Consider the following 15678-nt stretch of genomic DNA (forward strand, 5'->3'; position numbering starts at 1 on the left):
TCAACCCCAACATTTTGGGCACAAAGACAGGAGGATCTCTGTGAGTTGGAGGCAAGCCTGGTCTACATAGAGACACCTTGTCTCAAAAAATGAAAAACAAAACAATATTTTAGACTGTAAGAAAATACCATACTCAGAAAAAGTATTTGTCAGGTACCAAAGAAACCTGGGACAAGTCTTGGGACCTGACAGTTGTGGTGGTATTGTGTTCCCCAAAATATTGTGTACCCTAATAAACTTATCTGTGGTCAGAGACAGAACAGCCACTAGATACAAAGGCTAGAAAATGGTGGCACTCACACCTTTAAATCCTAGCATTTCAGAGGTAGAAATCCCTCTTGATCTCTGTGAGTTCAAGGCCACATTGGAAACAGCCAGGCGTGGTGACACACACCTTTAATCCCAGAAAGCGAGCCTTTAATCCCAGGGAGTGGTGGTAGAAAGCAGAAAGGTATATAAGGTGCGAGGACCAGAAACTAGAAGAATTTCAGTTCAGCTGTAGAGCCATTTGGATGTGAGGACTCAGAGGCGTCCAGTCTGAGGAAACAAGATCAGCTGAGAAGTTGGCCAGGTGAGGTTAGCTATGGCTCGTTCTGTGTCTCTGATCTTCCAGCTTCACTCCAATAACTGGCCTCAGGTTTGATTTTATTAATAAGAACGTTTAAGATTCCTGCTACAGACAGTCTTGTCATAAATAACAAATTTATTTTAAAATTAAATTTATTCTGAGACAGGGTCTCACATTATTAGTGTTGTACTATATTGAACTTTTAAAAATTTGTGTGTCTTGTGGTCATGTGTTGGGGTATGCGAGTGTGTGTGTGTGTGTGTGTGTGTGTGTGCATATCACAGCATGCATGTGGAGATAAAGGACAACTTGTGGTACATGATTCTTTCCTTCCTCCATGTGGGTCCCAAGGAGCCAACTCAGGTTGCCAGAGGTGGTGGCATGAACTCTCTTAACAGCCTGTAAAGGTTTTTGTTTGTTTGTTTGTTTGTTTGTTTGTTTTTGTTTTTTGAGACAGGGCTTCTCTGTGTAGCTCTGGCTGGCGTAGCTGGAACTCACTCTGTAGACCAGGTTGGCCTTGAACTCACAGAGATCCTCTGGCCTTGACTGCTAGGATTAAAGGCATGTGCCATTGACACCACTGCCCAGCTTGTTCTTGTTTTATAATAAAAGGAAATAAAACATAAACATAAATTAGAATTCTCTTTTATTTTTATTCTTTTTCATTTTTCTCCCCATCAAAGCAGCTGCTATTATGAATTTAGTTTCTATATTAGTGATTTTTTTTTCCCTTGCTGTGAACAGGTACCTCACAAAAAATGACTTAAGGGAGACTTTGTTTGGTTATAGTTGGAGGGGATGCTGTTCGTGATGGTAGGGAAGGCATGCTGGCAGGTGGCTCTGCAGCTGTGGGAGCTGCCTCTTCATCTCCCTGAAGAAGCAGAGGAGGACAACAGGGATGCTCACTGTCTGTCCTTCTCTGTTCAGATTCCAGCACATGTTCTAGCTGTGCTTTCTCTCCTAGTTAATCCTCCCTGGGAAAGCTCTCACAGACATTTTCAAAAATGTTGGGGGGGGGGGGGGCTGGGAGGAGGCGGATCTCGTGAGCGGGCAGGGTACAATATCAGAAAAAAAAAAAAAAAAAAAAAAAAAAAAAAAATGTTCCTGGGATCTCATGATTAAGTTGACAGTCAAGATGAACTATTTATTACAGGTTCATCCTTTATCAACTTGATATCCAAAGCTATCACTTGAAAACAGTGGTTCTCAACCTTCCTAATGCTGTGACCCTCGTGCTATGGTGACCCCCCCCAGCCATAAAATTATGTTCGTTGCCACTTCATAACTGTAATTTTGCCAACTGAATGAATTGTAATGTAAATATTTTTGGAGATAGAGGTTTGCCTAAGGAGTTGCTACCCTCAGGTTGAAAACCGCTGCTTTAAAGTAGAATATTCCACTAATGGCCCCTAATGTCTCAGTGTTCATCTCATAATACAAAATGCACTTAGACCATCTTTACAAGTCCTTAAAGTCTTAACAGCTCTAACCTTGTTCACAAGTCCAGAGTCTCTTCTGAGCCTCAAGATTCTCTCTCTCTCTCTCTGTCTCTCTCTCTCTCTCTCCTTGACTGGATCTCATATAGCCTAGGCCTTAAAAATCACTATGTAGCTAAGGGTTACCTTGAATTAATTCTCTTACATCTACCTTTCCAGTGCTGTGATTATAGGCGTGTACTACCATGCCTCGTTTCAAGGCCATCTTTTAGCTGTGAGGCCTTACAAAATCAAGAAACAAGTTATATACTTCTTATATGCAATGGCACAAAGGAAGGAATAGCGGTATAAAAAAAAAATTGGCTTAAAGCAGGACTGAAACCTAGTAGCACCAACATCAAACCATGTAGTTTCATGGCTTGTAGTGACATATCTGGGCTCCAATGGACTTGAATAGCCCTGACCCTCCAGTTCTGCCTACAGTATACAAAGCCTTCCTCTTGGATAAGCTACACTCAATACCTGCAGTTATCTTTGGTAGATATTTCTGGTGTCTCCAGTATCCTTGAGTCTCCACTGTAAGTTAGGCTTGTCCTTTGTAGAGTCATGCACAGACCACTCAGTGTTCCCATGCATAGACTCTAAACCTGCTACATGTTTACTTGGCTTCAGCAGCTGTGCCTGCCATCTTACTGCCAGGCTCCATGACACCCTCTTGTATGTTGCATGCCAGAAAAATCAGCGCCATGTTGGCAATGCCAAGTTCTGCCAGCTCAAAATGTAGCCTGGAAGGCCAGGCTGTTGACACACACCTCCAATCCTAGCACTCGGGAGGCAGAGGCAGGCAAATCTCTGTGCATTCCAGGACAGCCAGAGCTGTTACACGGAGAAACCCTGTCTTGAACAATTTCCCCACCTCCACCTTCACAAGAGAGAGAGAGGGAGAGGGAGAGAAGAGGAGAGGAGAGAGAGAGGGAGAGAGAAGTACCCAGGCCCCCTAGGGACTATTGTTGCAGTGATCTGTGCCCTTCATGGCTGACCGTGGGAAAGCAGCTTCTCGGGCAGCCATTTTCCAATAGGGTACCCTGAAGGCTCTGTCTTCTCAGCTACTGTCAAATGAAATTTCCTCTGTTACACTTTGGAGCTCTCTATGGGTGGTGTCTTGTTTCCTGCTTGTGCTAGTACAAAGTCTGAAGTGTCTCTATAATGGTGCTAGCCTTTAACTACAGCTGCTGCGTCTCCACCTGCCCATCCTCACTTTAATTGGGTTCAGGTTCCTTTCCTTACCAAGCTACACATTTCTATCCATAACTTTGACAGGGCTCACACTCCTTTTTTTTCCAAAGTGCACCTTTTTCATGTCTTTCTTCTCTCTCTCTCTCTCTCTCTCTCTCTCTCTCTCTCTCTCTCTCTCTCACACACACACACACACACACACAAACACACACACACACACACACACACACACACACACAGTATGTTTGGGTAAATACTATAAGCAATAACCATGCCATAGCTCCTTTTTTGTATTGTCTTGAAGTTTCCTTCTTCAGCTTAGCCCATTATTTTTAAATTCAGTCTCACTTCAGTTTTCAGGATATGGTCAAAAGCATAACCAGAGTCTTTGCTAAAACAGAATGTGAATGGCCTCTAGCTCTGTTCCCAGTAGAGTCCTTCTCTCTGAATCCCCACAGTCTTCACTGTGCGCGTTTCCGTTGGCACTCTGGCCGCCTGAGCTCCCATCAGAATGGCTCCTTGAGGTTGGTTTACAACAGTCTAGGGCTTCTCTAACCTTATAGCTCCAAACTTCAGTATCCCTCCCACAAACAGGTCCAGAAGGCATATTGTCAAGTTTATTATAGCAGTGGCCCTACTTTTCCCTATCAGTTTTCTGTATCATTTCCTTTCCCTGTGCTCTGATTAAGTCCCTGACAAAGGCATCTTGAAGGAAGGTTATTTTGGCTTGAAGTGTGAGGGGAGATTGTCCACCATCACAGGACAGCTTGGTGCTGGGTAGTTTCTTGGTGGCAGGAACATGAGGCTGTTTGTTCACATATCGGTGAACCAGGAAGCAGATAAAGGCAGTACTCAGCTAGTTTGTCTCCTTTTTCTCTTTTTATTCAGTCCAGGACCCCAGTCCGAGGCTTAGTACCACCTACGTTCAGGGCCAGTCATTATTCCCATCCATCAGTTAATCCCTTGTGGGAGAGTTTACTACACTCAAAAGTGTGCTTCATTGGTGCCCTAGGCATTTTGTTTGTTTGTTTTTGTTTTTTGAGACAGTGCTTCTCTAGTTTTGGTGCCTATCCTGGAACTCACTCTGTAGCCCAGGCTGGGTTGGAACTCACAGAGATCCACCTGGCTCTGCCTTCCGAGTGCTGAGATTAAAGGTGTGCACCACCACTGCCCGACTTTTTTTGTTTATTTGTTTTTGTTTTTGACCCTAGGCATTTTATAACCCATTCAAGTTTGGCAATTAAAATTAAACATCACAGTGTCTTTGTAACTCATGTTTCTAGACATTCACTATAAATAATGTATTGTTAGGCAATTGTGACAAGAACTGAATGTTTACTATTTGTCTAATCAATAATCATATGACCATTGTATGACTTAAATTAATATATATAAGCTATATGTATAGTATAATATAGCCACTGTTTTTGTTTCTGTTTTATAGATGAGGACTGGAGATGTAACAAGGTTAAATATATCTAGGATCATATAACTACAAGATAGGGAGCAAGGATTTGAACTTGAATTGTTTGCTTTGAAGACCATAAGGCTTATTACTATGTTAAATATAGAGCATACTATGTATATTTCCTTTGTTCCCCCTTTAAGACATGTTTTCCTGTTGTACTAGAATAGACTGGCCTCAAACTTGCTCTGAAACTGGCCTTGAAATCCCAAACCTCCTGACTCTACCTCCTAAGTGTTTAGATTACCAGCATGCATGTAAAACACACATGGCTCTTTTTTACTTTATTATTGTTTTTGAGACGTATCTCATGTTGCCCATGCCCAACTTGCTATATAGCTGAGGCAGGCCTTGTTTTGTTTGTCTGTTTGAGACATGCTTGTTATGTAGCCCAGGCTAGCCTTGAATAATAAATACATGGTCCACATTTTTCTTAGCCTCTCTAGTGCTGAGACTGTGTATATGTGACCTTGATCCTGGCTAATTGTGTGTGCTGACACAATTATATCAACTTGACACACAAACCACAATTATCTAAAAGGAAGGAACCCTAATTGAGGGAAAAAAACCTCCATAAGATCTGGCTGTAAGGCATTTCCTTAATTAGTTATTGATGGAGGAGGGTTCAGCCCATTGTGGGTGGTTTCATTCATGGACTGGTGGTCCTGGGTTCTATACGAAAGGAGTTTGAGTAAGCCATGGGGAACAAGCCAGTAAGCAGCACTCCTCCATGGCCTCTGTATCAGCTCCTGCCTCCAGATTCCTGCCTTGCTTGAGTTCCTTCCTGTCCTGACTTCCTTTGGGGATGAACAGTAATGTGGAAATGTAAGTTGAATAAACTCTTTCCATCCCAGCTTGCTTTTTGCTCATGGCATTTTGTTGTAGCAATAGAAACCCTAAGACATTGAGTTACTGAAACCAAATAAACCTCAAAACTTTTCTCCTCCCTTTGAGCTGGTTGTAGTGGTATATGGATATGCTTTCAGCTCTCCAGAGGCTAAGGCAGGAAAATCTGAAGTTTGAGGCCAGCCTGGGGGTTTCTTTCTTATTTTTCTTTTTTTCTTTTTTTTGGTTTTTTGAGATAGGGTTTCTCTGTGTAACAGCTGTCTGTCCTGGAATTCACTTTGTGGACCAGGCTGGCCTTAAATTCACAGAAAGCCGCTTGCTTCTGACTCCCAAGTGCTGGGGTTAAAGGTGTGCACCACCATAGTCTGGCACTGCCTGAGTTTCTTAATAAGACACCTTTCCCTCAAAAAAGGAAGGTGGGTCCTGTGAGCAAAGATATATTATTTTTCAAAATAAAAACATAAAAAGTGTCAGTTTATTGTGCTGTTTATAACAAGACTCCTACCAACCAGCCCGGTTGGAATTTGAAATCCCTTATCTCTTCCTACATAGCTGAGAATATAAAATCAGACCTGTTGAGCTGCAACAAGTCATTTGGAGTGACATGAGGCAACACACATTGTAACCCCAGCATCTGTGAGGTCATACTGGCCACACAGCAGGGGTGAGGTCTCAACAAACCAAAACAAGACAATAACTTTATTTTCCGTGCTTGATCTATCACCCCCAGGAACTCTCTGGGTATTGAATAGTTTAATAATGGCATAGTGGATAGGGACACTTCCTGCCAATCCTGATGATCGAGTTTCATCCTTAGGAGCCACATGGTGGAAGGAAAGAATTGACTAATACATGTGCTGTGGCACATGCCCATAAATAAATTAGTAAGTAAATTTATGTATATTAAAATGAAGGACTGTTGGCTACACTGCATGTGGTACTTTGTTACTAGCCAGACTGACATCACCTTGTAGTGTACTCAATAAACTTTGCGTTCTCAAACAAAAAGTTTGTTGGCAACCCCTTGTGGTATTCAAAGTAAACTTTAAATGGCAAACTGCTCAAGTTAGTTAACTTTAATTTAGCAGGCAGCTATATCTTAAACATTCAAATTCAATTTAATATGGTTTGTTTTTCCAGCTTTCCACTATAACCGCTTAGTCTCAGTTCTTGATAGAAGTTTTCTTTCCGTTTCCATCCAATTTATGACCAGCCACTTTAAGTTTCTGTCTTTTCTCCTGTGGTGACTAGTTTAAGTCATTACAGATCTCATAGTGGATAAACACTGAACAATTAATAATGAAATAGAAAATCTTGAGCTTTGGTACAAGTTGGAGCCCAGCTCCAGTTCTGGTTCTACTACCTGTGTATGCTTAGACAGATTTCCCAGCTTTCTTAGCCTACTTTTCCTTTTCTGTAAACTAGAGGTAACATCTACTTTGGAGGCATGTTTTGGAGCTTAAGTAAGAAAATAATAGTAAAATTTCTACTGCTTAAAAGCTATTTTGCCAGGCAGTGGTGGTGCATGACTTTAATCCTAGCACTCAGGAGGCAGAGCCAGGCGGATCTCTATGAGTTCGAGGCCATCCTGGACAGGCACCAAAACAACACAGAGAAACCCTGTCTCAAAACAAAACAAAACAAAAACAACACCCCCCCCCCCAAAGCCACTTCAGTTTCCTCTCTGATGATTCAACAGTTAAGTGTACTTATTCTCACAGAGGACCCAGGTTCAATTCCCAGCACCCACATGCCAGCTTACAGCCATCTTTAACTCCAGTTCCAGAGGATTCAAAGCCCTGTTCTGGCCTTCACAGACACCAGGCATGCAAAGTGTTGCACAGACATACATCCATGCAAAACACTCATACATATAATATCAAAGATCTTGAAACAAAACAGTTCCGTTTTTCCTCTAGTTGAGGACTGCCAGCTTTTAGAATAAATATCCCTGTGAAGCCTAGTTAAATCTCCAGGCCTTGTCCCAGGAGATTCTGATTTACTGGGTCAAGTAGAAGATCAGAACTGTGGGTTTTAAATACCTCCTCTGGTAATTTTTGGGTTTTTTGTTTTTGTTTTGTTTTTGAGGCAGGGTCTCTCTGTGTAGCTTAGGCTGGCCTCTGCTTAACATCCAAGTGCTGGGTTTACATATGTATACATATGCCCGGCTCCTCACATGATTCTTTGTTTTTGAGACAGATGTGTTCCTGGACGGCCTTAATTCCCTATGTTAACCAGGCTGACCTTGAAATTGTGACTGTCTACCTGTCTCTAACCCCGAGATAACAGGCTTTGTTCTCCTCTCTGGCTCCCTAGTTGATTTTTATTCAAATGACAGAAATAGCCTTGGAAAATACACTCCCTCAGTTCATGGGTCCCATGTCACACTTTGTTAATAAATAGCTTATACTGGGCTGGTGAGGAGGCTCAGCCGTAAAGGTGCTTGTGGTCAAACCCAGCAACCTGAGTTTGATTTCTGGGACCTACATAGAAGAATGAGAGGATTGACTCCACAAATTGTCTTCTGACCTCCACATGCATACTGTGGCACAGAAGTGTCTGCTTCCACCTCTAGTAAATAAAAATGTGTAAAACAAAATAGCTTATTCAAAACCAAAAAATAAACATTGAAGAACACAAAATAGACCACAACCATTTATTTACTTGTTCTTTTTTTTTTTTTTGAGACAGGGTCTTACTATGTAGCTCTGTCCTGAAACTTGCTCTGTAGCCCAGGCTGGACTCAAACTCCCAGATATCCACTTGCCTCTGCCTCCTGAGTGGGCCACCAATGCTGGTCTCAATTGTTTACTTCTTGTATTTTCACTTTCTTGTCTGTATGTTTCTCCAGATTTAAAATAGATAACTGGACTTAATGAGCCCTTCTGGTTGTAAAATTTAACATTTTGTTCTTGCAACCTTAAATTTTTGGTATGGTGATTTTTTTTTTTCTTTTTTCAAGACAGTTTTGATGCCACATTTTAAAAAAATTTTATTTTATGTACATTAGTGTTTTCCCTACACGTATGTCTGTGTGAGGGAGTCCAATCCCGTGAAACAGGAGTTACAGACATTTGTAAACTGCCATGTGGGTGCTGAGAATTGAACCTGGGTCCTCTGGAAGAGCAGGTAGTGCTCTTAACTGCTGAGCCCATCTCTCCAGCCCCTTGATACCACTTAGGAGATATTCAATAAAGGCACTTAGATTTTTTTTTTTTTTTGGTTTTTCGAGACAGGGTTTCTCTGTGTAGCTTTGCGCCTTTCCTGGAACTCACTTGGTAGCCCAGGCTGGCCTCGAACTCACAGACATCTGCCTGGCTCTGCCTCCCGAGTGCTGGGATTAAAGGCATGTGCCACCACCACCGCCCGGCTATTTTATATCTTTGAATCTAATAATTTTTCAAATTAATAACATTATGTGTGGCCATAAGGGACATTGGCAGGATCACAGGCTTTTGAACCAATCTTGCATTTTAGTTTTCTCTGTCACTTAGTGACAGTATGGTTACCTGCTCTCTGTGAAATGAACATAATCCTTATCATGAATGATTTGAGAATCAAATGGCATGCAGTAGATAAAGCTCTCAGACTAAGTGTTATCCCTGCTACCGAGCTAAAGCCCCAGATCATGCTTTTCCAGTTTTTTTTTTTTTTTTTTTTTTTTTTTTGTAAAAGGGATGGGTGGCTAATGAACGATGGACTGCTGTTTTGTTATTAGAATGTAGTCTGCAGGGCTGGAGAGATGGCTCAGTGGTTAAGAGCATGTGCTATTCTTGCACATGACCTGGGTTTGGTTCCCAGTACTCCAAGGGTGGTTCATAGCTGTCTTAGGTTTCTATTGCTGTGATAAAACACTGACCAAAAGCAACTTGAGCAGGAAAGGGTTTGTTTCAGTTTACAGTTCTATGTCACAGTCTATAACTGAGGGAAGTCAGGACAGGAACTCAAACAGGGCAGGAACCTGGAGGCAGGAGCTGATGCAGAGGCCATGGAGGGGTACTGCTTACTGGCTTGCTCTCCATAGTTTTCAGTCTGCATTTTTATAGAACCCAGGGCTACTTGCCCAGGGATGGCATCATCCACAATGGGCTGGGTCCTCTCACATAGTCAGTAATTAAGAAAATACCTTACAGACTTGCCAACAGGTACATTTTATGGAGGCATTTTCTCAGTTGAGTGTCCCTTTTTCCAAGTGACTCCAGCATGTATCAAGTTGATATAAAACTAGCCAGGACAAGCTGGTGGTGGTGCACACCTTTAGTCCCAACACTCAGGAGGCAGGCAGATATCTGTGAGTTCCAGGACAGCCAGAATTATTACACAGAGAAACCCTGTATCAGAAAACAAAACCAAAACAAAACAACAAAACCCCCACAAAACAAAACAAAACAAAACAAAACAGAAAAAAACCCATACAACAAAACAGCAACTTAACCAGGACAACAACCATTGTAAGTCTAGTTCCAGGCGATCTGAAGCCCTCTTCTGACCACCGTGGGTACCAGGCAAGCACATCACACACACACACATCACATGGAATGAAATAGATAAATCTTAAAAAAAAATGTTTGTTTGTTTGTTTGTTTTGTTTTTCGAGACAGGGTTTCTCTCTGTGTGGCCCTGGCTGTCCTGGAACTTGCTCTGTAGACCAGGTTGGCCTCAAATTCAGAGATCCACCTGCCTCTGAGTGCTGGAATTAGAGGTGTGTGCCACCGAAGCCTGGCTTAAAAATTTTTTTTAAAGAATGTTAATCTATGATCTTTATATACAGCTTGCCTTTGTGTATGTCGGTGGTGTTTCGAAAGAGAAGACAGAAGAATTTAGATCTGGAAATCAGAAGTAGAATGCAAAAGGAAATAAATATGTTTGCATTGAGAGTTCGTTGGTTTTTATGTAGTCATTAATGATTTTAGTAAAATGTGTTTTGTATTTTTCTGTAGTGTCACACTGGAAAAGAAGTAAAACCGAACAAAAAACTATGAGTGGAGTTCATTCTTAAAAGAAGAGGTCATTATTGAAATTATGGATCGGAGCAAGCGGAACTCAATTGCAGGATTTCCCCCACGTGTGGAGCGTCTGGAAGAATTTGAAGGAGGTGGTGGAGGGGATGGGAACACTATCCAAGTGGGAAGAGTTTCGTCATCTTCGTATCGTGCAATTATTAGTGCCTTTTCCAGACTGACAAGTTTAGATGACTTCACCCGTGAAAAAATAGGATCTGGGTTCTTCTCTGAAGTGTTCAAGGTGAGTGGTGATGTCTCAGCTTATTTCATAGTTTCCTGACAGTCAGAATCACTGCAGAGTTAATCGCTGTTGATGGTGTTTTGTTTGGTTGTTACTGCTCTTTTAAGTTGGGTCTCTCCGTATAACCCAGGTTGGCCTTGAACTCATAGAGATCCGCCTGCCCCCACTTCTGAGTGTTGGGATTACAGGTGTGTACCACTACACTTTCACTGTTTCTCCTACCTCAGCCTTCTGAGTGCTGAGATTACGCAAACTGTGAGCTACCAGATATGATTTAAACTATTTTGAGAGACCTCATTCATATAACGTCTACTTGTTTTGTTTTTTTATTGTTAAAATATTGGCAATGGAATCCAGGGCCTTGTACATGCTAGGCAAATATTCTGCCACTGAACTACCTATACTCCCCCCTCCCAATGGGGTGTATGTGTATGTGTATATAAGTGTGCAAGCATGAGTGTTCTGGCTAGCCTCAAACTTACTGTATAGACAGGGCTAGCTTTGAACTTACATTGATTCAAATCTGTTTCCTAAGTGCTGTGGTTACTGGAGTGCACTACCATATCTGATCATCTCATATTTTAACATACACTATTTTTGTCTTTCATTGAGCATCTAATTTTAATAAAATTTAATTTTATGTGTATGGCTATTTTGCTTGCATGTGTCTGTGCACCAAATTCATGCCTGGTGTTCAGGGAAGCCAGAAGAGGATATTAGGTCCCCTGGGACTGGAATTACAGACAATTGTGAGCTACCATACGGGTGCTGGGAATCAAATCTGAGTCCTCTGGAAGAATAGCAAGTGCTCTTAACTGCTGAGCCATCTCTCTAGCCGCAAACTTTTTTTTTTTTTTTTAAATTACATTCATATGCACTTTGGTTTAAATATGGTTTGTACCTTCCAAAATGCTTGATACAGTTTAATCAAATCCAGTGTAAAGTGTTACTTCATCTGTGGTGTTTGGAGGTGTGGCTTTGGAGGTGATCAAGGTTAGATATGTCATCAGTGTAGGGTCCCCTACTCTTGGTCCTATCAGAGACAGAGCAGAGACTGTACCTTGGGTCCTGTGACACCTTGCTTTAGGACTCTGCTAGAAAGAAAGCTGCTTGAGCCTAAACCAACCATGAGCCCAAATAAACCTTTCTTCTTCTTCCTCTTCCTCCTCCTCTTCTTCCTCTTCCTCCTCCTTCCTTTTCCTTTTCTTCCTCTTCCTCTCCCCGCCTTCCCTCCCCATATGTGGGTAATACATAGACCAGAGGTTGAATATAGTCCTCAATAACTCTCCATTTTATTTTTTGTTTGTTTTTAAGACAGAGTCTCGCTGGGTAGTTTTGGATGGTCTGGATCTCATAGAGATCTATCTATCTATCTATCTATCTATCTATCTATCTATCTATCTATCTATCTATCTCCGAGAGGTTTCTTAGTGTAACCTCGGCTGTCCTGGAATTTCCTCTGTAGATCAGGCTGACAGGATTAGTGATTTGCCTGCCTTTGTCTCCCTGAGAGCTTGGACTAATGACATGCACCACCACACCCATCTCTTTATATTTTGGTTTCTTGAGACAAGGTCTCTCTATGTAGCTCTGGCTGTCCTTGAACTCACAGAGATCTCCCTGCCTCTGCCTCCTTGGTGTTGGAAGTAGAGGCCTTTTCCCATGGGCATCAAGCTCAGGTCTTCACGCTTGGGGCAAGCAGTTTGCTAACTGAGCCCCCTCCATTGCCCTCTTTTCTTTTTAAATCTTGTAGTCTTTATTATTTTACATTAAATAGTATTACATTCACTTTTCTAGATGGCTACTCTGCTGTACCACTAACACTTGTGTGTGTATTTGTTACAGTATTGGAAACTAGACTAGGGCCTCTCATGCTAAGCAAGTGCCTTGCCACTGAACTCACTATGTAGCCTAAGGAGACCTTGAACTTTGAATCCTCTTAATCTCAGTCTCCAAGTAGCTGGGATTACAGGTCTGTATCACCAAGCTTGGTCCAAAATTTATTATCTATTTGATATTTTCCCCACTGATTAAAATTGTCACCATCTTTGTGTTACATTTTCCTATACAGTGTGATTTAGTCTATCTATTCATATACCAGTACACATTGTTATAATAATTTAATCATGTGGCTTTGACATTTGGTTAATTTAGCTCTCTTTTGTCCTTTTTTAGAATTTTCTTGGTATTTTCCTTCCTTCCTTCCTTCCTTTTTTACTTTTATTTTTGGAGGAGTATTGGGCCTTGGTCACAGGTCCTTCCTTGTACGTGCTGAACAAATGCTCTACCATTGAGTTACTTCTCCAGCTCTCTTATTTTTTATGTGAATTTTAAAACTAATTTCTAAAAACTGGCTCTTGCCATATTGAGATTGCATTTGTAGACTAATTTAGGCACAGTTAATAGCTTTTAAAATATAATTTTTATTTTTATCTCTTTTATTTTGTCTGATAGAGTCTTATATAGCCTAGATTATCCTCAAACTCCCTAAGTAGCTGAGGATGACATTGAACTTTTTTTTTTTGGTTTTTCGAGACAGGGTTTCTCTGTGTAGCTTTGCGCCTTTCCTGGAACTCACTTGGTAGCCCAGGCTGGCCTCGAACTCACAGAGATCCGCCTGGCTCTGCCTCCCGAGTGCTGGGATTAAAGGCGTGCGCCACCACCGCCCGGCTACATTGAACTTTTGATCTTACTGCTTCTTCCTTCCAAGTGCTGAATTGTAGGCATGTGCCACCAAGCCTGGCTTGCATGTTTTTTTTTTTTTTTTTTTTTTTTTTCTCTCTCTCTCTCTGTGGGGTGGTTGGGAACAGAGTCTCACTGCATAGACCAGGCTGACCTTGAATCTATAGAGACCTGCCTTCTGAGTACTGTGGTAAGAAGCATGTTGTACTATGCCCTGACATTCAATATATATATATATATATATATATATATATATTTGTTTGTTTAGTATGTGTATGCATGTTGTCTGTGTGTGGATTTGTGCCTTGAAAGCCAGAAGATGGTGTTAAATCCCCTGTGAGCTTCCTGTTGTGGGCACTGTGAATCAGACTCTAGGCCTCTGCAAAAGCACATACTCTTAGCATGTACTCTTCCAATACTGGCCTGACTTTGTTTTAAATGTTGAATTTTTTTCATGTAGCTAGTTTACTGAATCTAAGTTTTGTAATAGATTTGTTGTTGTTGTTTGATTTTTCAAGACAGGGTTTCTTTGTGTAGCCTTAGCTGTCCAAGAACTTGATCTGTAGACCAAGGCTGGCCTCAAACTCACAAAGATCTACCTCCTTCTGCTTCCCAAGTGCTGGGATTAAAGACATACACCACCACTGTCCGACTAGATTTTTTTTTTTGTTTTTTAAATGTATATAGGTTCTTTGTTTGCATGTATGCCTGCAGACCAGAAGAGGACATCAGATAGAGTTGCTGTGTGGGTACTGGGAATTGAACTCAGGACCTCTGGAAGAGCAGCCAGTACTCTTAACCTCTGAGCCATCTCTCCAACCCCATATAATAGATTTTAAAGTTGACTTGCTTTGGTTTTTCAGCTTGCTGATCATATGTGAATAATGATACATTTATTTTCTACTTCTATACTTTAATAATGTTTTTCTTAGCAAAGTGTTTTGATTTAGACTTCCTGAACATTTTTAAAATAATGGCTTTTGGCCGGGCGGTGGTGGCACATGCCTTTAATCCCCACACTCGGGAGGCAGAGGCAGGCAGATCTCTGTGAGTTCGAGGCCAGCCTGGGCCACAGAGTGAGTTCCAGGAAAGAAAGGTGCAAAGCTACACTGAGAAACCCTGTCTCGAAAAAAACCAAAAAAGCAAAACAAAACAAATGACTTTTGGCATTTTCGTCTCATTCCTGACTTTAATAGGAATACTTGTAATGTTTTCCAGTTAAACATTATATGATTCAGAGGCTGAGATAGATACCCTTCATTCTGTTAAAGATCCTTTTCTTTTTAGATTTATTTTATCTTATGTGTATGTTTTGCCTACATTATATGTATGTGCCCCATGTATATATCTGGTGTCTGTGGAGGTCAGAAGAGGATATCAGGTCCCTAGAAACTGGAGTTATCTCTGGTTGTGAACCACCATGTGGGTGCTACTAAACAAACTCTGGCCCGATGGAAGAGTAACATGTGCTCTAAACTGCTGAGCCGTCTCTTTGGTCTCTATCTTCAAAATCTTTCTTTTTTTTTCCTTTTTGATTTTTTGAGTCAGGGTTTCTCTGTGTAGCCTTGACTATCTTGGAACTTGCTTTGTAGACCAGGCTGGCCTCAAACTCAGATCTCTGTGAATTTGAGGCTAGCCCGGTCTACAGAGTGAGTTCCAGGACAGCTAAAACTGTTTCACAGAGAAACCCTGTCTCAAAAACCCAAAAGGAAAAAAAGAAAAGAAAAAGAAAAAGCACTATTTTAAGCAAGAGCACAGAGTAAGGTAAGGACCCATAGGGGATCAAATCATGAAAACTCTCATCATTTATTTTTACCATACTTCTTAGTTTTCTATGTCCTGGTTTCTTGTATTTGTTTCTTTACTCTTGAAGAGGTAACCATTGGGGGAATGGAATCCTGTGAGGGTATGTCTCCAGTGAACCAAGGACTTCATACTTAGGCTCTAGCTCCTCATTTTTCTTAGTCAGGCTGACCTCAAGTCTTGCTATGTAGCCATGGATGACTTTGAATTCTTGATCCTCTTGCTTCCACTTCCCCAGTGCTGGGATCACAGAATTGAGCCACCAAATATATTTCGTTTTTTTTTTTTGTTTTTTTTTTTTTATAAGCAATCATTTATGAGGCATTTCTTCATTATTTATGTATATTTGAAAGAATTGTATACAGTGTTTTCTGTTCTCTGCTAACAAGTTTATGAAA

General features: G+C 41.2%; 1 protein-coding gene across 1 annotated transcript in view; it reads left to right on the forward strand.

Moving 5' to 3' along the window:
- Nucleotides 1-15678, forward strand: part of Tesk2 (testis associated actin remodelling kinase 2) — a 111481-nt gene that overhangs the window by 22340 nt on the left and 73463 nt on the right. The window contains exon 2 of the mRNA XM_028889769.2: nt 10492-10795. Coding sequence (XP_028745602.1) covers nt 10574-10795 — 222 coding nt within the window. The 5' untranslated portion in view covers nt 10492-10573. The remainder of the gene's footprint in view (nt 1-10491; nt 10796-15678) is intronic.

The sequence above is a fragment of the Peromyscus leucopus genome, chromosome 2 (genome assembly GCF_004664715.2).
Source record: "Peromyscus leucopus breed LL Stock chromosome 2, UCI_PerLeu_2.1, whole genome shotgun sequence".
In the NCBI taxonomy this organism is placed as follows: Eukaryota; Metazoa; Chordata; class Mammalia; order Rodentia; family Cricetidae; genus Peromyscus; species Peromyscus leucopus.